The following is a 24,651-nucleotide window of genomic DNA, read 5'->3' on the forward strand; positions in this document are numbered from 1 at the left end:
AATTTTTATGTAAATATTTTCTTCTCAATCAGATTTTAATTTCATTGAATACAGAGAACAAATCTCATTCATTTTGGTATCGGCTCAAGTCAACAAACATTTAAAAATCATTTACTGAGTCCGATTTTGGGTATGCTGAATTGGTGACGTCTGAGTTGCTTCTGGTCTATCCTGGTAGAAACATACGGTAAACAGAGTCAAAAAAAGGATCTCAGGTGAGATGATGTATGGGAAGGCTCAGCATACAGAATGAATGGATAAGAGGCCTGAAAACATATGAAAACATAATCCTGTGAGCAACCAGATTGAAAGAGAAGACAGAAGACAAAGACATATTAAAGGAGAAAAGACAAGAGTGATCACCTCTGTTTACAACTCTACCACTTTATTTATTTAGAGACAGTCTCACTCTGCTGCCCAGGCTGGAGTGCAGTGGCATGATCTCAGCTCACTGCAACCTCTGCCTCTAAGGCTCAAGTGATTCTTGTTCTTTGGCCTCCTGAGTAGCGGGGATCACAGGCGTGCACCACCACGCCTGGCTAATTTTTCGTATTTGTAGTAGAGGCAGGGTTTCACCATGATGGCCAGGCTGGTCTTGAACTCCTGACCTCAAGTGATCCGTCCCCCTCGGCCTCCCAAAGTGCTGGGATTACAGGCATGAGCCATCGTGCCCGGCCTACTAAATTTATTTTGTTGCATTTAAATTTATCTACTTATACATTCAATTCAAAAACTAAACTATATATTCCTTGATGGCAAGAATAAGTATCTTAATAATAACTGTACTGTCAAAAAAATTCAGAGAGAATAACATGAATTAGAAAGATGGGAAAGTTAGGCCGGGCACGGTGGCTCATGCCTGTAATCCCAGCACTTTGGGAGGCCAAGGTGGGTAGATCCTGGGGTCAGGAGTTCGAGACCAGCCTGGCCAGTAAAAATACAAAATTAGCCAGGCATGGTGGTGCATGCCTGTAATCCCAGCTACTTGGGAAGCTGAGGCAGGAGAATCACTTGAACCTGGGAGGTGGAGGTTGCAGTGAGCCGAGATTGTGCCACTGCACTCCAACCTGGGTGACAAGAGCAAAACTCCGGCTCAAAAAAAGATGAGAAAGTTAGACTAATAAAGGAATTTGGGACATCATTTGAGACTGATATACATAAATCCCAAGGTGGAGGGAATGGCACATTAAAGGAATATATGTCTGTGAGCTTCTGGGGTTTTTTTTTTTTTTTTTGAGACGGAGTCTCGCTCTGTCACCCAGGCTGGAGTGCAGTGGCCGGATCTCAGCTCACTACAAGCTCTGCCTCCCGGGTTTATGCCATTCTCCTGCCTCAGCCTCCCGAGTAGCTGGGACTACAGGCGCCCGCCACCTCGCCCAGCTAGTTTTTGTATTTTTTTAAGTAGAGACAGGGTTTCACCATGTTAGCCAGGATGGTCTCGATCTCCTGACCTCGTGATCCGCCCGTCTCGGCCTCCCAAAGTGCTGGGATTACAGGCTTGAGCCACCGCGCCCGGCCCTGGGGGTTTTTTTGTGACATAAAGACTAACTTCCTGGCTGAGAAAGAAGCTGGTTTAGTAGTAGTTCAAGCCACTTTCTATTTCCAAAAAGCTTTAGTTCAACATATACCCTTACCTCCATGCCTAATATGTAAATAAATATGTGGAAATAATGAATGCCATCATATGTTGCCTAGACTATTATAATCACTTCCTAGCCTGTCTCTGTGCTTCCAAATTCATCCTTTTTGTAATCCATCTTTTATATACTCTAAAAATTGCTCACACATTTTTGTGCTTTTATACAAATGCTACTGTCTACATGGGATGCCCTTCCCCACTGTTCCCACTTTGTAAACCTCTGTCATTTTTTAAGATTCAGTTGAAACATTATCACTACTTTGATGCTAGATGATCAGCAGATAAGAAGAGCTCAATTAACATTGGCTAACTGTATGAATTAAGGTTTGGGACGAGGAGCCAAACTGTATAAAGGGTCCACCCAGAGCTGGGTTCATAAATTTATAATAGGGTCAATTAGCACTATAGGGTGTACTCTACTTTTCCTTTTGCAAAGAACATGCAGTACAGTGTCTTACATATAGTAGGTAATAAATCTGTTTGAATAAAGAGGGGATGCATATTCAGTATCTATATTAAAAGACAGTCAACGAAATCTGCACTTAAAACTATCTGATTAATTCAAATAAAAATATTTCCTCATGAAATACCTGTATAATTAATTCAACAATCATTGCTTGACTTGAACTGATTGCTAGAATATATGCCTCAAATTATATCTCTGTTATTACACAACTTTTTAAGTATCAATCTATCCTATTTACTTTGAACATTCTCAAAACTACATGAACAAATCACTATTAATTTTTTCAATATACATCCAATATAGAATATAAATACTGGAACAGTAATAATGAGTAGATAAAATATAAGTTATACAATTACAGAAATGGAATGAAAATCTAGTCTATGTAAAATAATATTCTTAACAATATACAACCTCTATTCCAGTTGGATTCATGGAGCTGACTGGATGCTAAATAATAGACTACTTGAAAATCAGATTAACTCTGTTTGATAGACTGTAATTATCATGAGAGAATACATATTTTCTTTAAACCTATACTGATCATTTTTAAAATTAAAAGGCATATGAGTTAATTTTTTAACTCATATCTGGCTTTTTTTTTTTTTTTTTTTTTAGGCGGAGTCTCGCTCTGTCGCCCGGACTGGAGTGCAGTGGCCGGATCTCAGCTCACTGCAAGCTCCGCCTCCCGGGTTTACGCCATTCTCCTGCCTCAGCCTCCCGAGTAGCTGGGACTACAGGCGCCCGCCACCTCGCCCGGCTAGTTTTTGTATTTTTAGTAGAGACGGGGTTTCACTGTGTTAGCCAGGATGGTCTCGATCTCCTGACCTCGTGATCCGCCCGTCTCGGCCTCCCAAAGTGCTGGGATTACAGGCTTGAGCCACCGCGCCCGGCCCATATCTGGCTTTTAAGGCTTTAGTATTCCACATTATTTTTATACCTCAGTTGCTTTTCTTTTCCTTTGTTTCATACTCTTCCTCCATTTATCTTTAAGTCAACATTTTGGCAAATAAATGAAAGAACAGAGGTATTTAAGCACATGATTCAGATAAAAAATAACTTGCTTAATTGACTGTGTTTGATGAGCTGGAGGTTGGTTTGTTGTTAATGTCTTATTGTTTTCACAGTCAATTATAGCCTCTGATCTTCTACCTGGGTAGCATCCTGTTTTCCTATTTTATAACTGTATTTATATAGTAACATTTTAGGTTTTTATTTTCTTCTATCTATATTAGATTGTCTATGATTCCTCTTTTCTCTTTAAGAACGTTTTCTTTTTTTTGAGATGGAGTTTCACTCTTGTTGCCCAGGCTGGAGTGCAATGGCACGATCTCAGCTCACCGCAACCTCTGCCTCCCAAGTTCCAGCAATTCTCCTGCCTCAGCCTCCTGATTAGCTAGAATTACAGGCATGCACCACCATGCCCGGCTAATTTTTTTGTATTTTTAGTAGAGATGGGGTTTCTCCATGTTGGTCAGGCTGATCTCGAACTCCCGACCTCAGGTGATCTGCCCGTCTCAGCCTCCCAAAGTGCTGGGATTACAGGCGTGAGCCACCGCACCCGGCCACATAACCTTCTTTAAGGGAAGAAAGGAACCAGAAATAGAGTGAAATATATAATATATAAATGTTTTCTATAGCTAATACAGAAAAGAATTAATGTATGAGCAAAAAAAAAAAAAAAAAACAAAATTTCAACTGTTTGCCAAGTAGACTTAGTACTCACCTGTCATCAGTACTTTGCTCATCATGTAAGAGTCTCTCCTTATTTAACCCTATCTTCTCAAGCTCATGAGTTAATTTTTCGAGATCATTGTTCATCTGTTGGGTCTTCAATTTTTCACTCACTAAATCCTTATTTTAAAACAAATGCAAAACTCACGTAAGTGTCAAGGGCATAAACATCTAAGAAAGTCAACTAAGATTCTAATTACCACCATCTAGGAATACATGTAATTTGAACCAGGAAATGTCGTTAAACCATTCCTTCATTATTAAAATGTAGTTGAAGTTATAACCTAGTTGAAATAACTTTTTTCCTTTTTTTTTTTTTGGCTAATGCGTTAAAAAAAACCTTAAAAGGGAGTAGTAACTGTTTACTTGTGAATACGCATTTAGGTTTGAATACTGTGGGGGAAAAACATATCCATTTACTTTTTAATAATGAGCCTCAACTTTAGTGCACATTTCTTCTTATAAATACATGTTGACTATAACACTTCTCTCCCACAAGATCCTTCTCCCAGTGAAAGAGGTCTTATGATACTGATCTGAAGAACTAGAGGATGTTCTTAGAAGTTTAGGCACAAGGAACCTGTTGTTCATGTTTTTAAGTCTACAGAAGAGAAAAATAAAAGGTCCCTCTCAATGCCTCTTTAGCAGAAATGCAGACTGCCCAATGTGACCTTCTGCCAGAATGCTAATATACTTTCAGATTGAACTTAAACAGTTATCACATATTATAATGCTTAGAGATGGGAAAAAAGAGCCAAACATACACCTTCTGACTTGCACCAACCATGTTTCACAGAACATACTGCCAATTTACTCCTGGAAGTTTCAGAATTCTTCTTGATACATAGATTCAAGCAAATACTAGTGGCTCAGTGTTGAACAGTTGAACCTGATTTGCATTCTCTGGCTTTGAGGTCAAAATTCATGGGGCTTTGGAGTCTGAAAAATCTGGATTTGAATCCAGTAATCCAACTCTGCTATTTATTAGCCGTGTGATCCTGAGTAAATTATTTAATGTTTCTGAACCTGTTTTCTCATCTAAAAAATGGATATAATACTTATAAAGGATTAGTTGTAAAGATTATGTGCATGTATATATATGTATATATATTTGTGTGTGTGTATATATATTATTTATATATATACAACTTACATGAAGATTTTAGCCCAGTATTTGGCACATAGCACTCAATAAAAAATAGCTATCATGCTTCTGTATTATACTTAGAATTTAGTAAGAGTTTTGATCAAGCATTTTATCATTATATTGAAATAAAAGTTTAAAATTATAATGTAATAAGTCAGATACCACTAGGAAACTTTATTACTACAAATTCTTTTAAAAATACAATTTAGGGCCGGGCGCGGTGGCTCAAGCCTGTAATCCCAGCACTTTGGGAGGCCGAGACGGGCGGATCACGAGGTCAGGAGATCGAGACCATCCTGGCTAACACAGTGAAACCCCGTCTCTACTAAAAAATACAAAAAACTAGCCGGGCGAGGTGGCCGCGCCTGTAGTCCCAGCTACCTGGGAGGCTGAGACAGGAGAACGGCGTGAACCCGGGAGGCGGAGCTTGCAGTGAGCTGAGATCCAGCCACAGCACTCCAGCCTGGGTGACAGAGCGAGACTCCGTCTCAAAAAAAAAATAAAAATAAAAATAAAAAAAAAAATAATAAAATAAAAATACAATTTATAGGTCTTTCTTAGTTTAACAAAAGTAGGAAACTTGGAAGGTATTTCTAAACTAATTCCAAAATTCTACTGAACCATAAAATAGATGATGCAAATTACTGATAGATTCCAATAAAACTTAAAGAAACCTTGAGTTAAAAATATTAAAAATGATGCAAATTAATCATAGGTTCCAATAAAACTTAAAGAAACCTTGAGTTAAAAATATAAAAAATATTTGCCTTAATTTAGGTAAACATATTTACCTCACGTAGTGTAACCAACGTTTTTATATCAATAGTTGCTCTTTTCACAAGCTCCTTATTTTCTTTTTCTAGTTCTTTTAGACGGATACAAGATTCTTTATATACACCAATTTCTTTGGATAGAGTTTTGTTTTCTTTTTCCAAATTTCCAATCTTCACATTATTTTCTTCTAATGTGGTATCTTTAATTTCTGCTTGCTGTCGAAGTCTCTTATTTTCCTTCTCCAATTGTTTCTTATCCTTTTCCAGTTGAGAAGTCTCTTGCTCTAATGATTTATTTTCTTTTTCCAGTTGTTCTAGTCTTTTGCTAGATATTTTTAGTTCTTCTAGGTTTTTTTGCAATGTTTGATTTTCCATCTCTAAGTCTTGTAGTTCACTCTCTAATTGCTGGATTTTTTTATTGCTGTTCTCTAAAGCTTTTTGCAGTCTTTGATTTTCTATATCTAAACCCTGGTAGCTAACTTCCAAGCGTTCTGTTTTCTTGAAAGATGCTTTCAGGAGCTCCAAACCTTTCTTAAGTTGCTCTTTTTCACTTTCCAGTTCTTTGTTTTCTAGCTGTAGCTGAGCCATTTTCATGCTTGCACACTTCAAAGATTCTACATTCCTTCGCAGCTCTAAGTTTTCCTCATCAAGTTGGGAATTCTCTTTTTCTAGGGATTCTAACTGAAAGGTCAGATTTTTAAAGCTATCCAATGTTTTTTTTAATTTTCTATTTTCTCTTTCTAGCTCTGAATTTTCTTGTTCTAAGGCCTCAATTTTTTCACAAGTAATTTTTAAATTAGTTATTTTTTTCTGTAACAATTCATTTTCTTTTTCAAGATGATGCAATTCATTTTCAAGTTCTTCTGCTCGTTCTCCTTTTTCTTTATAATGTTCCAATTCTTTTTTAATTTGTCTTTTTTCAAATTCAATCTTGCTTAGCTTGCTACTTGTTTCTTTGATAGATTCATGGAGAATTTTGTTTTCTTTTTCAATGTCTTTCACTCTTGCTTCTGCACTTATCTGGGACCGCTGCCTTAAAGAAGACACTGTTTGATTCAGATGTTCATTTTCCTGTTCCAGTATCTTAATCTAATTTGAAAAAGAAAATAATTAAAAGCTGTAATTGAGGAAAAACTAACTATGGTTTATCTCTTCCAAAAACTATCAAGAAAAGGGGAATAAAAAAAAAGGGTACTAGAATGCCTGTCTTACTTTTAATTCTGACAAGTATTTACTGAAGACCACTGTGTACACATACTGTCAGGTCATTAAAGTTCATGTCTTTAGGAAGTTCACAGTTTAAAGGAATGGTTGAGAAATGTATTTTCTATTAATCATAATGGTCTTCAGATTATTTATAGTTACATGCTTCAAATACAAATAGGAATACCGGTGTAACACACACACATACCTCCTTGAGAACATAAGGTTTTACTTTTACTGAGTAACTTTTGCAATGACTACAGTGGGTCCTCAGTAAATATGTGCTGTATTGTATGTGTATATATCGGTTTGTATGTGTGTGTATTCATTCCCAAAAAGAATTCTAAGTAGGAAGCATCAAAATCATGAAAATTACTGGGTACATTTGAGAACTAATTCATCCAATTTATACCATGACCTAATACAATGATTCTCAAAATTTAGTGTGTTAAATAATCTCAAGAAGCTTAGAAAAGTGAAGATTGAAGCTTAGTCTAGAATTTCTGTTCTGTATCTCTAAAGAAACCTTCATTTTTATGGCTGGTCTGAGGACTATACCTGGATGATATAAACAAATAATCTTACTTCTAAAAAAATTAACGCTCAGGCATGGTGGTTGACACCTATAATCCTAGCACTTCGGGAGGCTGAGGCAGGAATATCTCTTGAGCTCAGGGGTTTGAGACCAGCCTGGGGAGCACAGCGATACTTTGTCTCTACCAAAAAATAAAAATTAAAAAATTAAAAAATTATCTGGGCATGCTGGTGCATGCCTGTAGTCCCAGCTGAGGTGAAAGGATTGCTTGAGCCTAGGTGTTCGAGGTTGCAGTGAGCTATGATTGTGCCACTGCACTCCAGCATGAGTGACAGAGCTGGACCCTGTCTCAAATACATAAATATTTCAAAAACAAGTCAATTAATCTATCCAGTTCTCAGTTTCCTCAAACATAAAACAAGAATGAATATTAAACACTTGAAAACAAATTTCATAATATCCAAGACAGTGTGGTTGCCACCGCATTTCTCCCTCTTTGGTAGGTCAGAGGACAGCTGCATTTCCTGGCCAACTCCACTAAGGGACTCTAGAATCTGCAGCCCTATTCCACAGACGCTTGAAAGCACAAGTACTGCAAATGCTTATACTAGATGATTATTAAGCACACTGGCAGTTTAAAAAACTTTAAGCTTTCTCTTCAACTTTCCTAAGATACCCAGGTTAGAAAATGAGGTAAAATTATAATTACTTTGAAATAAAAAAATTCTAAAATATTTCCCTTTAATGTTTATATCAACGTTTTGTTTGCATATATTTTAAACAACTTTTGCTAATAAATTTTAAAATACATTGTTTACTTAGTAAAAAAATGTATGAATGAACCTGTCTCTCTGAATTTTCTCTCAGTGTTTCAATTGTTTTTTCAAGCTGAGCTTTCTCCTTCATTAGATCCTTGCTTAAATTCTGACAATTCTGAAGACTTTGCTTTTCTTGAACAATCTCATTTTCAAGAATTTCAACCTAGAGAAAATTAAATCACAAAACAATATGTTAAATATTCTACAATAGTGAAAACATGTCAAAACAAAAGATAATCACTGAATAAAGGATAAAATAGTGTTAATATCCAAATGCTAAAATTTAATAACTCAGTATAGAAATTCAAGTAGCATTCCATGCTAATTTCTGTAGCTGTATAAAATATGTAGACATGATTTCTTATCCTGTGCATCTTTTGGGGTCAGTTTCATTTTCTAAACACAAAGACAAATCCAGCTGAATAAATGATAATGTGCTATATGAGAACTATACAAGCTTTTTAAAAAGATTCTCTTGGCTTGAGTGGATTTGTAAAGTAAAATTTTACTTATACTCAGAGAATTTCAGTGAGCAAGAAGGAAGAAGATATAAAAAGCACGAAGGAAAAGATGAGAAATAGTACAGTACAGGTTTAATGAGGAAAAAAGAAAGGACTTGGTTTAAAATAAAAAAGAGGGAGAAAAAGAATACTACTATAAAAAAGGACTAAGGAAAACAGCAGCAAATATTTATATTTCAGGTTCAAATTTCTTTTCAATTACACATTTTAGAGATAAAAAATACTGGTAGTTAATATGTACAAAATAGCAAATTAAAGTTAAAAATATGCTAAGACTATTGATTTTCCCATTATCATATATTCAAACCAGGCAATTAAAAAAATCGAGAAGACTTTATAAAATATTCTACCGCAAGTTAAATGTTAAATTCTTATGTCAATAGTGAAGCACTCTAAAGCAATTTTAATTTTTCTATTTTAACATTAATGGAAATAACTACACACGGAAACAATCTTCCAGTAATATTTCTAGCCTGGGCAATATGGTGAAACCATATCTCTACCAAAAACAAGCAAACAAAAAAACCACAAAAAACAAAAAACTGAGCCAGGCATAGTGGCCTGTGCCTGTAGTCCTAGCTACTTGAGAGGCTGAGGTGGGAGGACTGCTTAAGCCTGAGAAGCGGAGGCTGCAGCGAGCTAAGATTGTGCCACTGCACTCCAGCCTGGGTGACACAGTGAGACCCTAGCTCAAAATACTACTACTACCAATAATAATGATAATAATAATAATATGAAAGCACTAGGTCAAAAAACTTATCCAATAACTCAATTCAACATTAATTTACAGTTCAGGAAGCTTTCAGTTATTAATAATTAACCTGGTTCTCACATTACATATATGGAAATATATGAATGACAGTTATTGAAACTCATTTGTTGTTTTGTATCAACGGGATTAAAGTGAAACATTCAGTTTATAAAAAATCATTTTTACAATTAATTGATCAAAAATTGCTTGAATCACTAAGAATTTACAAATCAAACTTCAAAGCTAATTTCAAAAAGAAACTGTACTCTACAGGCCCAATTTTAATGACAACCAAAATAAAACTGTTCTAAATTCTAAATGATCATCCTACTTTAACACTATATTGTCAAATGCTTACTAAGATTATTTAGTTAATGGATTGAAGACAATGCAAAAATGTTTTAAAACAGTAAAAATCTTACAAGAATACCAAGGAGCCTCTGAATAATCTAAGGCAGTGGTTCTCAAAGCATGATTCCAAGAAAGCATGATGAGCATCACTTAGGAACTTCTTAGAAACAACTCTTAGTCATGCATGTTTTTATGATGGGATTCTATGCATGTAGAATTATGTGCACAGAAAGATATGCAAAAACAAAACACTTGTTCTTCCACAACTGAGTATTTCTGTTCAACCAGAGTCTGATTAAGATTCAGGTTTCATAATACCTAAATTGTGGTCTCTAAATATTATTTCCCACTAAAAGGAATAAAGGCTAATTTTAGAGAAATGGCTGTCTCCAGATCTGGGACAGAAAATATTCAAGATGAGCCTAGAATATTTTGTCATGGCAGAAAGTAAGACAGCTCTCAAGGAGTGCTAAGGCCATGTAATAAGGATTCACAACCAAAGCAGCTTTTAAAGAGGCTTCCACTAGCCCGAGTTGAGACAGTAAGAAAAACAAACGGAGTGGACTGAAACAATACAAATATTTTTAAATTCATGGGTTCATAATGATACTGAAACAACAAACTCACTCACTAGTTCTCTCAAGAAGATATGAGAGAATCAATTAATTATTTGGAAACTGGCAAATATAACTCCTCTAGCCCTGCTGCTTTTTTTTTTTTTTTTGAGACTGAGTCTTGCTCTATGGTCCAGACTGGAGAGCAGTGGCGCATCTTGGCTCACTTCAACCTCCACCTCCCAGGTTCGAGAGATTCTCCTGCCTCATCTTCCTGAGTAGCTGGGATCATCAGCGCCCACCACCACACCCGGCTAATTTTTGTACTTTTAGTGGAGACAGGGTTTCACCATGTTGGCTAGGCTGGTCTCAAACTCCCGACCTCAGGTGATCCATCCGCCTTGGCCTCCCAAAGTGCTGGGATTATAGGCGTGAGCCACCGCACCTGGCCAAGATCAGCTAGTAAGTTCTTAATTGTTGAAGCTGAATAATGAGTATAGGGTTCATTCACACCATATTTGTGTATACCTGAAAATTTTCATAACAAGTTAAAATAACATTGAGGGTGCATTTAAAAAGTGGAAAATAAATGTGCCATTTATTTACACTTTTACAAGTATTTTTTTAACATTAAAATAAACATTACATTTTAATTTACCTTTTTACTGAGTCTTTGATTTTCTTTTTCAATTTTCAGGATTTTGGAAGCATTGCCTTCTACAGAATCCATAGTAGTCCGAAGCTCTTCTACAGTTTTTGTCAAACTTTGATTTTCCATCTCTAACTTCAATAATCTACTTGATGTCAACTCATTCACCTCATGGCCCAGGGATTTCTGTGGTGCTATAATATTGAAAAATACACCATCGTATTTACTCTTTACTATTTTTACTATGTTTACTCTTTACTATTTAAAAAGTTCAGTATATATGCATTGCATCATTTGATCCTTAACTTTATTAAAAATTCAATGAGGTTGGCCGGGCGCGGTGGCTCAAGCCTGTAATCCCAGCACTTTGGGAGGCCGAGACGGGCGGATCACGAGGTCAGGAGATCGAGACCATCCTGGCTAACACGGTGAAACCCCGTCTCTACTAAAAATACAAAAACTAGCCGGGCGAGGTGGCGGGCGCCTGTAGTCCCAGCTACTCGGGAGGCTGAGGCAGGAGAATGGCGTAAACCCGGGAGGCGGAGCTTGCAGTGAGCTGAGATCAGGCCACTGCACTCCAGTCCGGGCCACAGAGTGAGACTCCGCCTCAAAAAAAAAAAAAAAATTCAATGAGGTTATATAAGATAAACATGATAAGAGAGGTAAATCTTTTTTTCCTTTTCTTTTTTTTTTTGAGGCGGAGTCTCGCTCTGTCTCCCGGACTGGAGTGCAGTGGCCGGATCTCAGCTCACTGCAAGCTCCGCCTCCCGGGTTTACGCCATTCTCCTGCCTCAGCCTCCCGAGTAGCTGGGACTACAGGCGCCCGCCACCTCGCCCAGCTAGTTTTTGTATTTTTAGTAGAGACGGGGTTTCACCGTGTTAGCCAGGATGGTCTCGATCTCCTGACCTCGTGATCCACCCGTCTCGGCCTCCCAAAGTTTTTTCTTTTTTTTAAAGAGATGGGATCTCTCTCTGTCATCCAGGCTGGAGTGCAGTGATACGTTCCTAGCTCACTGCAGCCTCAAACTCCTGGTCTGAAGGGATCCTCCCACTTCAGTCTCCCAAGCGGCTCGGACTACAGGTACAGCCAGCTAATTTTTTTATTTTTTAGTAAAGACTGGGTCTCTGTTACTTAGGCTGGTCTGGAACTCCTGAGCTCAAGCAATCCTCCTGCCTTAGCCTCCCAAAGTGCTGGGATTACAGTCATGAGCTGCTGCATCCAGCCAAGAGATAAATCTTTAACTTTTAATGCATCTACAGCATTCTAGTGAAAAAAAGCATAAAATTTAGATTGAAGAAATTGGAGTTCAAGCAGACCCATTAAATATTTTGCTGATACAAGAACATTAGGATTTACAAATGAAAGATGAGACCTATTTCAAGAAAGGAAATGAATAAAGGCACTGGAGGGAATTTCCAGGTCTACTTTTGTGTATGTTTCAAATTCTTCTTCATAAAAATCAAAGAAACACATGCACATCCAACACATCCCCCAGCCATGCATAAAATCTCTTCAAAATTATATAAGTAAATAACCTCCATATTTAAGTAAAGAAAACCTCAATTTTTATTTCCAGCTTTTCTAGTCATCATGTTGTTAATCTTTTACTGAAAGCTGGTATACTGAATAGTTACTGACTTTTAACATTCCATTAGTTGCCCAAGTCTTTTTTTAAATTAAAAGATTATTTACATTTAACTATAAACTTACAGGATACATTACTCTAAGTAGCAACTAATGAAGGATTAAATGAATTTTGAAAATACAATACTATTTGTTTTATTTTGGCTAAAAGTTCCAAATGAATATTCTGAGCATGCTGAAATTATTTTAAAATCTTTAATCCACTTCCATTCATTATCCCTTTATAAATCTGATTCTGTCTTATGATAGCTATTAAAACACAGTATAGAGTTTAAATATATAATATTCCCCGAGAGTAGCATTACTGTTAATCTACCTGGATTAGATGTTTTTAAATAGTCACCATGATAAACAATAGATCTCTTGAAATTCTTCTAAGTGAAATCTTGTGTCCTCTGACTAACATCTTCCCTATACCCTCAACCCCTCAGTCTCTGCTAACAACCATTTTACTCTGTTTCTATGAGTTTGAATTTTTTTGATACCACATATAAATGAGATCATGCACTATTGTCTTTCTGTACCTAGCTTATGTCACTTAACATAGTGCCCTTCAAGTTCATCCATATTGTTGCAAATGACAGATTTTTTTTTTTTTTTTGAGATGGAGTCTCGCTCTGTCACCCAGGCTGGAGTGCAGTGGCATGATAGTGGCTCACTGCAACCCCTACCTCCCAAGTTCAAGAGATTCTCCTTCCTCAGCTTCCTGAGTAGCTGGGATTACCGGCACCCGCCAGCACGCTCGGCTAATTTTTGTATTTTTAATAGAGATGGGGTTTCACCATGTTGGCCAGGCTGGTCTCAAACTCCTGGTCTCAGGTGATCTACCATCTCAGCCTCCCAAAGTGCTGGGATTACAGGCGTGAGCCACCATGCCCGGCCAAACATTTTTTTTTTTTGAGACAGAGTCTCACTCTGTAGCCAGGCTGGAATGCAGTGGCGCAATCTTGGCTCACTGCAACCTCCGCCTCTTGGGTTCAAGTGATTTTCCTGCCTCTGCCTCCCAAGTAGCTGGGACTACAGGCATGCACCACCATACTCAGCTAATTTTTTTTTTTTTTTTTTTTGTATTTTAAGTAGAGACAGGGTTTCACCATGTTGGCCAGGATGGTCTCGATCTCTTGACCTCGGGAACTGCCTGCCTCGGCCTCCCAGAAGTGCTGGGATTATAGCCGTGAGCCACCACACCCGGCACTGCCCCCTTTTTTTTTCCTGGGACAGAGTCTCACTGTGTCATCTAGGCTGGAGTGCAATAGGGTGATCTCAGCTCACTGCAACCTCTGCCTCCCAGATTCAAGAGGTTCTCCTGCCTCAGCCTCCCAAGTAGCTGGGATTACAGGTGCACGCCACCATGCCTGGCTAATTTTTGTATTTTTAGTAGAGACAGGGTTTCACCATATTGGTCAGACTGGGCTTGAACTCCTGACCTTGTGATTCATCTACCTCAGCCTACCAAAGTGCTGGGATTACAGGTGTGAGCCACTGCACCTGGCCAGAATTTCATTCTTTTTATGACTAATATTCCATTATGTATATAAAACATGTTTTCTTTATCCATCATTTCATTGACAGACACAGATTGATTCCATATCTTGACATTTGTGAATAATGCTGCAACAAGCATGGGAATACAGATATCTCTTTGATATACTGATTTAATATCCTTTAGATATACACCCAGGAGCAAAACTGCTGAATGCTATGAGAGTTCTATTTCTAATTTTTTGAGGAACCTCCACACGTTTTCCAGAATGGCCGAACCAGTTTACACTCCCACCTATTCCATAGAAACTTGAAAGCCAACTACTGCAAACTTTTATACTAAGTGATTATTAAACACACTGGCAGTTTAAAAAACTTCTAAGATACTTTTAACTTTCCTAAGACACATGGGTTAGAAAATGAGATAGAAAAGTTCTGAAGCAAATTTTCTAAAAAATCCCTTGTAAAATTTTCTAAAAAGTCCCTTGTATAATTAAAAAAATAAAAACTACACCACAGTAAAGCAAATATTCAGTTCTACAACCCCAGCTAAGGTCAATTACAAAACAACAGTGACAGAATAATAATGATATTTAATACTTGAATGCTTACTATTTACCAGGCAGTATTTAAGGGCCTCACAAATATCAACAATTTAATCCTCAGAAGTCTAGACTAACACAGTAGTAATTCTTAATTAATAAGTAATTCTTAATTAACAGAGTAATTCTAACTACCTTTAGTAGAAAATATTTAAGTCTGAATTGCTTTCTTTTTAACTCAATTCACAAGGAATATAATTTTTAAAGTTTCACAAATATTTTAAGTAACACAAGTTCAATGATTGAATATCATCACTTACTCTATAGTCGGTACATGGGACTCCAGAATTTGGTATTCGATTCTCAAGTGTAAAATAGGAAGAACATAATTGGTAATCAATAGGAGGAATCATCTATAGAGGTGATTATTCTGTAAGCACCAGATTATAAAATCTCAAGGGTTTATGTCTACCTCAACAGTACATCCTCAGTGTCTGGTATAGTATTTTACACACGGTAGGTGCTTAGTAAGTATTTGCTGAAGAAATGCAAGTAGAACAATCTAACACTGGGCAAAACTGAAGAGTTTTGAAACTAGTCTAATTTGAATAAATGTGACCTAACTGAATTTTTTTGTAATTTCAAAAATTCATATTGCACATTCAAAGCTATAATCCAAACAACTGTACAAAATTATGCACAGCTTTAAGAAAGAGGACAAGTCAATGTGAAGCCCAGGAAAAAAGAGCCAAAAGTTAAAAATTTACCTGGAGGATCTTTCATTAGGTCCATAGTATAACCAGGCTGGGCTGGTTGCCAGGTATAATCTTATAATGGAGACTATACATATTACAAGTAGTCATGAAGATCCTTAAATTAACTAATTCTAACTATATTTTCGCCTGAAAATTTGCCCATTATGCTTTGACTCCCTATTTGGGTTTACCTATAGTCAAAGAACATGCTGACCACTAATATGACTTTTCTGTTCTATTTACTAGATGACTATATTTCTTAAAATAAACTAATAAACTGGTATTGCAGCCTCTTAGGATACTAACATGAAATAGTGGATAAGAAACCAATCAAATCTGTTACTGCATTCATAAAATTCGGTTGTAAGACATGCAAAGCTAGGGACCAGACTCAAGAAAATGCAAACAATGTATTACTGTGTGAAATCATATCTATGGAGACAGGTAGTCTTCTGAGATATCTCCCACTGCGGAAAATAAAGAACTGAAAGTAAACATAAATACAACTTCATGATTCAATTATCTGTTTAAATTTTTTAAAAAATTGGGAATACCTTCGGAAAGTTCACTAGTTCTAGATATCTGTTCCAGCTCCCAGCCAAGATGTAATGATTCATCCATACTTTGTTTCTGTGCCATTTCCAAAGTCATATTTTCTTCCATTAATTCTTCAATCTTTTTTCTATCCATATCTCGTTCCTTTTTTATTGGCAAGGATTAGGGAGAGAAAAAAGGCTAAGAAACAGTACAATTTCAAGCAAAAACTTTATTACTCAACTTTTATTTATCAGAAACTTAGTCATAATTATGAGTTCCTTAAATTGTTGTTTTGAAGGCACTTATAATTATCACTGGTAATTATACTGATTAAGTGTCTGACATCCTTTTAAGCTGATCTTTGGGGACACAATGAAAATTCTTCTTCATAGTCAACACACTGTTTTGGTGATATAACAAAAGAATTATGAACCAACGCTAAATTTTAGCAAACAGATTTCTGTATTTTTAAAGACATGTTTACACAATAGCTTATTTACTGTGGTATTGAAAGGTTGAAGACAAAATTAGTAAGTAACATGCTTCTGTAACAAAAGCAGAAATTTCTACTACTTTTATATTTATATAAAGTTGGAGGCATCTAACTTATTTAGCTCTCTCTTCTCTGTTAAAGCCTCAAGGACACTAGCCATCCTTGCCAATACAAGGAAATCAGCTGAATCTTGAAAAGTTTTCCTTATCTCTTAAAACTTACCATTTCCATATCATGAAGTTTAGCTTTTAGTTGTAAGTTCTCTTTCTCTAATTCATGTAATTTATCAGAACGAGCACGAGTTCCTTCTAGTTGGTCTTCCAACATGGTTTTTGTTTCTAATAAAACTTGATTGTCTTCTTTTAATTCCTATAAACATTTATCACAAATGTGTTAATATCTGTTAATTTTTTAAAGTTATGGAACATAAAGATTACCACAAAACATTAAGCCATCTTTATCAACAGTTCTATGCATGAGTAAACCTACTAATAGAAATACAATTAATGTTTTCTTGGCTTTTTACCCCAGAATGCAAACAAAAGACTCAGTATTTAAGATATGTAATACTACTGTAACTTCACATTAAATTGTCGGGGCATATTTAACTTCCTCAGTCACAAAGATAAGGAATTAACTAAGTACAAGTAGTCTTCCAGATATTTAAGATACAACTCTCCATGGAATCAAAGCTTAATGTATTGACTGAAATAGATTTAAATATTTCTCTGTACTTTGAGCTATAACTTGGAAGTGAAGGGCTTCAGGTTTTTGCAGTAAAATACCAAGACTTGAATCAGAACTCACATAAATCATAAACCAAGGCTCTATTAATAAATATTTTACATAAATACACCTTGAGGAAATCCTTAAAAGTCCCTGCATATGTTTTGAAGATAAGAGTTCATAATTCTATCTTGCTAAGTTATATACCTATGGTTTCTAAACTAAAGTCTAGAAAAAGTATACTAAGACAGTGATATTCATGAGAATCCCTTAACAGTGTCATGCATACACATGCCTTAAATAACTGGCAAATAATTAATATGTACTTTATCTCTACAGTCCTATTGGGTCTACTTACTGGTAACCTTCAAGCTAAAATGTTCTAACTACTTTCTCTTATGTTTTCATTTCTTGATTTTGTATACTCTTTCCTTCTTATCCTACTACTGAAACTGACCAAAATCTCCTGTTTACAGATAAAGAGGAAATTAGCTGAGAAAGAAGAAAAAGATACAAGACCTGTCAAAGTCTTTTTTTGTTTTGTTTTGTTTGAGACAGAGTCTCACTCTGTCACCCAGGCTGGAATGTAGTGGCACGATCTCGACTCACTGCAACCTCCACCTCCTGGGTTCAAGCGATTCTCCTGCCTCAGCCTCCTGAGTAGCTGGGCTTACAGGCATGTGCCACCATGCCCGGCTAATATTTTTATTTTTAGTTGAGACGGGGTTTTGACATGTTGGCCAGGCTGGTCTCGAACCCCTGACCTAAGGTGATCTGCCCTCCTTGGCCTCCCAAGTGCTGGGATTACAGACATGAGCCACTCTGCCCAGCCTGACTTGTCAAATTCTTGTCAAACTCAACTTCATGTAACACTGAACTGTAACTATCAAGTTAGAAAAAATTTTTTTCATTTGTTTGCATATATAGAGGCTTCATTAATCTTAATTTAGTGATCTCAATTAAGAAGCAATCTGAAATATGTTTTGCTTTCACTTTTGGGAAAAAGTTTGAAATTAATAGAAATAAATATTTTGACTATAAGAAGGACTTCAAAGGTCTGCTCTATATATGATGCTAAGAAAAGGAAAAAAAGAAGAGCCCCAAAGAGTTCAATAAAACTAGTAATATCCACAGGTCCCTTTTGTAGAAGTCTAACTAAAAGCAATATGCTAATCTATCATAAAATAAACATACCCAAATGTGTTTACTGTTTGTTCACCATTTCAAGAGTTTCTCATGTTTATTAACTGCATTTTAAATGTGTTAAAATTCTAACACAGAAAAAAAAATCATGGTTAATTATGCAACATACCTCAACTCTTGCCTTATAAAATTCAATATCATGTAGTCTCTCTTTATATCTGCTGACTTCACTTTCAAGCTTATCAACTCTGACTGCTTTCTCTCGAAGTGCATCTAATTCATCTCGGTACATTCTGGCAGAGCGAGCATCCGAAAGCAAATTCATGTTCTAAATAAAAATTTAAAAATATATTTTAATTATTATTTTCCGTTATCAACTTGTTATTCTTTGTTGCACAATATGATAAATTTATTTATTTACTGAGACAGAGTTTCACTCTTATTGCCCAGGCTGGAGTGCAATGGTGTGATCTCAGCTCACAGCAACCTCCGTCTCCCAGGTTCAAGCGCTTCTCCTCCCTCAGCTTCCCAAGTAGCTGGGATTACAAGTTCCCACCACCATGCCCGGCTAATTTTTGTATTTTTAGTAGAGATGGGGTTTCATTATGTTGGCCAGGCTGGTCTCAAAACTCCTGACCTCGGGTGATCCACTCACCTCAGCCTCCCAAAGTGCTGGGATTACAGGCGTGAGACACTGCACTTGGCTGATAAATTTACTTTAAAAATTAATGAATTACATACTTTAAAAAGGTGAATTTTATGTATGTAAATTATATCTAAATTTTTTTTTAATGGGGAGATATAAACTTTTTTTTCATTATCTTGGATACATTACTAAAATTTTTTTAAAGCCTTTTTTAAAAAAATGAAGTATTTTAAACATATATATATATATACATTTATGCTCATATTTTTAAAATATATTCTCTGTCAGGAATGTAAAAAATATTCAGGATATTTTAAAATAAGTTAACATCTATGTAACACAACCATTTGCAATTAATTTATGGTGAAAAAGTTAATTTTAAAATAAAAGATGGTAAAAATACAGAAAAGGCAAACAATATTACTAAATCATTAATTACTGTATAGAAGTAAAGTTTCTATAGATATGTTGTGACATACCAAAATCTTGCTGACATTTTTTTAAAGCTTCCAAGTAAAATCATTAGTGCATATATTAATGTCATTTGAGACAAATACTAAAATCCAACCTTTTAAAAGCCTTATTGTAATCTTTTAGGATAGTAGTTCTTAAAGTGTAATCCAGGGTCTTCTGTGGGCCCTGAAACCTTTTCGGGGAGTTCAGAAGGTCAAAACTATTTTCATAATAACACTAAGACATTATTTGTCTTTTTCACTTTCATTCTCTCATGAGGGCACAGTAAAGTTTTCCAGAGGCTACATGGTGTGTGACCTTTTTTTTTTTTTTTTTGAGACGCAGTCTTGCTCTGTCGCCCAGGCTGGAGTGCAGTGGCCGGATCTCAGCTCACTGCAAGCTCCGCCTCCCAGGTTGACGCCATTCTCCTGCCTCAGCCTCCCGAGTAGCTGGGACTACAGGCGCCTGCCACCTTGCCTGGCAAGTTTTTTGTATTTTTTTAGTAGAGACGGTGTTTCACCGGGTTAGCCAGGATGGTCTCGATCTCCTGACCTCGTGATCCGCCCGTCTCAGCCTCCCAAAGTGCTGGGATTACAGACTTGAGCCACCGCGCCCGGCCTGTGTGTGACATCTTAACAGACTAAATGCAGAAACAGCTATGAGAATCTAGGTGGTCATCTATTAAGCAAGGTATTAAAGAGATCTGCAAAAATGTAAAATAGTACCATTCTTTTCATTATTCTTTGTTTTGGAAAATAATGGTTATTTCATTAAAATACCTATGTATTCATCTGTCTGTTTTTTTTTTTGAGACAGAGTCTCACTCTGTCACCCAGGCTGGAGTGCAGCAGTGGCACAATCTCAACTCACTGCAACCTCCACCTCCCAGGTTCAAGCGATACTTGTGCCTGTCTCCCAAGTAGCTGGGATTACAGGTGTGCACCATCACACCCACTTAATTTTTGTATTTTCAGTAGAGACAGGGTTTTGCCATGTTGCCCAGGCTAGTCTTGAATTCCTGGCCTCAAGTGATCTGCCTGCCTTGGCCTTCCAAAGTGCTGGGATTACAGGTATGAGCCACCACGCCCAGTCTATTTGTTTATTTTTAGAGATGGAGTCTAACATGAAATGGTTTTTTTTTTAATGATTTTTTTTTTTTTTTTGAGACAGGGTCTCACTCTGTTACCCAGGCTGATCACTGGCACATTCACAGCTCACTGCAGCCTCGATCTCCCAGGCTCAAGTGATCTCGATCCCACCTCAGTCTCCCAAGTGGCTGGGACTACAAGCGTGTGCCCCACTACGTGCAGCTAATTTTTTCATTTTTTTTGTAGCGATGAGGTTTTGTAATGTTGCCCCGGCTGGTCTTTAACTCCTGGGCTCAAGCAACCCACCTGCCTTGGCCTCCCAAAGTGCTACAATTATGGGCATGAGCCACTGCACCCAACCCAAGTGACTTAATTTTTTTTTTTTTTTTTGAGACGGAGCCTCGCACTGTTGCCTGGGCTGGAGTGCAACGGCGCGATCTTGGCTCACTGCAACCTCCACCTCCTGGGTTCAAGCAATTCTCCTGCCTCAGTCTACTGAGTAGCTGGGATTACAGGTGCCCACAAACACGCCCGGCTAATTTTTTGTATTTTTTTTTTTTTTTCGGAACTAAAAAAGAACTTTATTTATTGAGGGCAAGGGGATGCAAACAATACAAAAATCAAAAGCTTATCTGGTACTTAACTTTCCTTTCTCAGCTTGTCAAATGGGAGTTTAGACTTTATTTTTACATTTGCTAAGGGTCCTGATCTGCTCATGAAATCCTTCTACGGGGGAAGCTGTGGGGCAGATTCCTTAAGCAACCCTTTGGGACAACTCTTATCAGGGAGGAGGGAATTGCTCGTTTCTGCCTACTTCTTTCCCTTCTGCTTCATGTGTACTACAAAATAGTCATTGCATGCAATGGTGAGGCCCGCAATTAGGGAAAAGAAGCTCTGGAAGCCCACTTTGCCATCTCTGCACTGATCCAGGTCCTTCATTATTTTGTCCACGGCCAGAGGGTCTTTTTGATTTTCCAAAAATCCAGGGAATTCCTTTTCCATGAGTACTCTTAGGTCCTCCTTTGTTAAGTAGCCTTTATCCCCCGCGAATTTGTGAAATGTAAACATCATGGTTTCCATGGCGTGCTCCATTTGAGACGGCATTTTGGTGTGGTCTGTTGAAGCCTTGGCCGAGGTGCGGCGGACGCTGGGCGAGCTGGACGCGGGGTGGCCAGGCGAGCGCGGCAGGCCGTGCGCCTTCCTTAGTACGTGCGGCGGGTGGGCAATTTTTTGTATTTTTAGTAGAGACAGGGTTTCACTATGTTGGCCAGGCTGGTCTTGAACTCCTGACCTCTTGATCCACCTGCCTCAGCCTCCCAAAGTGCTGGGATTACCGGCGTGTGCCACTGCACTTGGCCAGACTTAAGTTTTTAAAAATTCATAGTTTTAGTTTTTAATATGATAAATACCAATAGATATAATCCATATTCAACCAATCCTCATTAATTTTTAAGAGTGGTGAGGAGGGTTGAGACCAAAAAGATCGAAAACTACTGCTTTAGAGAGAACCAACATACATTTAAAAAAAAAAAAAAACCCTGCTGCCAACAAGTAGAAAAGCAGCCACAGCATGTCTAGAAATAAAGACTGTGAAGACCAGTCTCATTTATCTATGAAGTTCCCAGTTTATGATCCGGCAATTACAGTATTCCCTGCATCTAAAATGGCAGGTATGGGGAAGCGAAGGGAAAAAAACAACTATCCAGCCTTATCCTAATCCTTAGCACTTATGGATTAAAGAGCTCACACACTAATCTCAAATAAAAATGAAACATTAGAGTGACTGTGAAAGTGAACTATTAATTACTCTTGGTTTAAGGTGAAAAAAGAAGAAGCTGCTGTAAAATAAAGATACTTTTTAAAGTTTTTAAATCTTATTTAATAGGAAAAGAGTGAAAAAATCAAAAAGCATTCTATCAAAAATAAGTTCGTATAAAGCACTATCAGGGAGCAGAGACACAGAGAGATACACATAAAGAGCATAGTTTACAGTAGAGGTGTTCTAGCTTCCAAGGCCACAGAAGCCAAACACATCAAAAAGAAAAATCTGGAACTACCCCAGTCCTAAGTAGCTCTTTTGAATCTTAGCAGAGTTTGAATAGCATTAACATGGAAGAAAGTTTGGCTCTGGCATTTTTGAAGAGAGAGACTCTGAAAAAATCATCCAATCTCTTGAAGCCTCAGTAACCTCATTTATTTATATAAAGCATTGAAGGAAAGGTTATAAATTACAAGGAAGAAAATCAATTTCCAATTACTTGGTGGTCCTAAATAATAGATATTCCAGGTACCAACCTCTTGTTGCAGCCTTTTGAGTTCTATTTCCATTTGCTCAAGTTCTTGTTTACAATCCAACAACTGTTCAGTCTTTTCCTCCCTTAAATGCAAAAATATATTCATTAAGTATATTCTTTTTGAAAACTGCGATCATCATCTGCATTAATATAAATGTATTATCATTACTAAATAACTAGTTGAACACAGTATTAGCCATAACCCTAATCTAGAAGAGAAAACAAAGATAGACATTAGGTATTTATATAATTAGACGCCATTAATCAAACCTCTTCCCTTTTTCCAAAGGCTAACCTCAATGGCTGATGTTCTCATAGTATGTAATACAATTTTTCTCTTTCTCTCTTTTCATCTTTCCTGCCCTCCACCCCTTCTATTTCCACTCTTCTTTCTCTCTTCCTCACTCTCTGCAGTCACAGACAGTTAAGCTAAGAATTTTTTTTGAGACAGAGTCTTGCTCTGTCACCCAGGCTGGAGTGCAATGGCAGGAACTTGACTCACTGCAACCTCTGCCTCCCAGGTTCAAGCAATTCTCCTGCCTCAGTAGCTGGGATTACAGGCACCCACCACTATGCAGGCTAATTTTTTTTTATTTTTAGTAGAGACGGGGTTTCACCATGTTACTCAGGCTAGTCTCGAACTCCTGACCTCAGGTGCTACCTGCCTTGGCCTCCCAAAGTGCTGGGATTACAGGCATGCGCCACTGCGCCCGGCCTAAGCTAAGAATTTTTATGCAAGGCAGTTCTACCTGTGTCTGAGACTTATAAGAGTCTCCAACTATTTTCAACATTTACAATGGCTGAAAGGAAATTATTACTTCCAATTGCCGTAAGATACTAAAATCTTTACTTCTCTATTGGTTTCAGCCTATAAACATCCTCAAATTTCTTCTATTAGTTTTTCTCTTAGAATTGCTTTACTTCTAATCTCCATTTTCTCTCTCTCCTTCACAATCAAGCTTCTTAAAATAAGCCTCCACTACTATCTCTACTTTTCTACCCTCTGTTCTTTAATAATAAAGTAAATGTTCACTGTATAAAACAATTTATTGTTCTAATCTCCTCATGCCCTTACATTTTTCTAAACCATTATATATTAATACATATTATAAAATAGAATGTTTATATTATTTAAAATATATTATTAAAAATATACATACTTATATATTTTAAGAGACAAGATTTCACTCTGATGCCCAAGCTGGAGTGCAGTGGCATGATCACAGCTCACTGCAACCCTGAACTCCTGGACTCAAGTGATTCTCCTGCCTCAGCATCTGGAATAGCTGGGACTATAGGCATGCGCCACCACTTCTGGCTAATGTTTTGTAGAGATGAGGTCTCACTCTGTTGTCCAGGGTGGTCTTGAGCTCCTGGCCTCAAGCAATCTTCCTGCCTCAACCTCCCACAGCACTGGGATTACAGGCATGAGCCATGGTGCCCAGCCCAAAACTATAATTTTTAATGGTAGAAAAATATTCCCTTTGCTAGAGAAACCATACTCTATTAAATGGATTCCATTTTTCATTGTACTATATAATCTTTTAGTAAATAAGCTCATTACTATACATAAAATCCTGTGTATTTCAGGACAGTTTTCTTTTTCTTTTCTTTTTTAAGACACAGGGTGTCACTATGTTGCCCAGCCTTGCTTTGAACTCTTGGGCCCAAGAATTCCACCTCAGCCTGCTAAGTAACTGGGACTA

General features: G+C 37.1%; 2 protein-coding genes and 1 long non-coding RNA gene across 12 annotated transcripts in view; 1 reads left to right on the top strand and 2 right to left on the bottom strand.

Moving 5' to 3' along the window:
- Positions 1-11,831, top strand: part of LOC117099660 — a 34,197-nt gene extending 22,366 nt beyond the window's left edge. Inside the window, exons 2-3 of the long non-coding RNA XR_004443937.1 lie at positions 11,190-11,467; positions 11,776-11,831. This is a non-coding gene — a long non-coding RNA (uncharacterized LOC117099660). The remainder of the gene's footprint in view (positions 1-11,189; positions 11,468-11,775) is intronic.
- Positions 1-24,651, bottom strand: part of CCDC88A (coiled-coil domain containing 88A) — a 139,469-nt gene that overhangs the window by 44,251 nt on the left and 70,567 nt on the right. For all 10 annotated transcript variants that reach the window (XR_004443936.1, XR_004443931.1, XR_004443932.1 and 7 more), the window contains exons 9-16: positions 22,947-23,028; positions 18,634-18,792; positions 16,818-16,964; positions 16,120-16,264; positions 11,151-11,335; positions 8,341-8,478; positions 5,778-6,848; positions 3,832-3,959 (exon numbers count right to left, since the gene is read on the bottom strand). Coding sequence is in view for 3 of the 10 variants with exons in the window: in XM_033239064.1 (XP_033094955.1) it covers positions 3,832-3,959; positions 5,778-6,848; positions 8,341-8,478; positions 11,151-11,335; positions 16,120-16,264; positions 16,818-16,964; positions 18,634-18,792; positions 22,947-23,028 (2,055 nt within the window). In the remaining 7 variants the exon portion in view is untranslated. The remainder of the gene's footprint in view (positions 1-3,831; positions 3,960-5,777; positions 6,849-8,340; positions 8,479-11,150; positions 11,336-16,119; positions 16,265-16,817; positions 16,965-18,633; positions 18,793-22,946; positions 23,029-24,651) is intronic.
- Positions 21,200-21,870, bottom strand: LOC117099659 (protein S100-A10). The gene has a single exon (XM_033239083.1). It carries the CDS (start codon positions 21,753-21,755, stop codon positions 21,462-21,464), a length of 294 nt encoding a protein of 97 aa, XP_033094974.1. The 5' UTR covers positions 21,756-21,870; the 3' UTR covers positions 21,200-21,461.

Source organism: Trachypithecus francoisi, unplaced genomic scaffold (genome assembly GCF_009764315.1).
Source record: "Trachypithecus francoisi isolate TF-2019V2 unplaced genomic scaffold, Tfra_2.0 Lachesis_group17, whole genome shotgun sequence".
Taxonomy (NCBI): Eukaryota; Metazoa; Chordata; class Mammalia; order Primates; family Cercopithecidae; genus Trachypithecus; species Trachypithecus francoisi.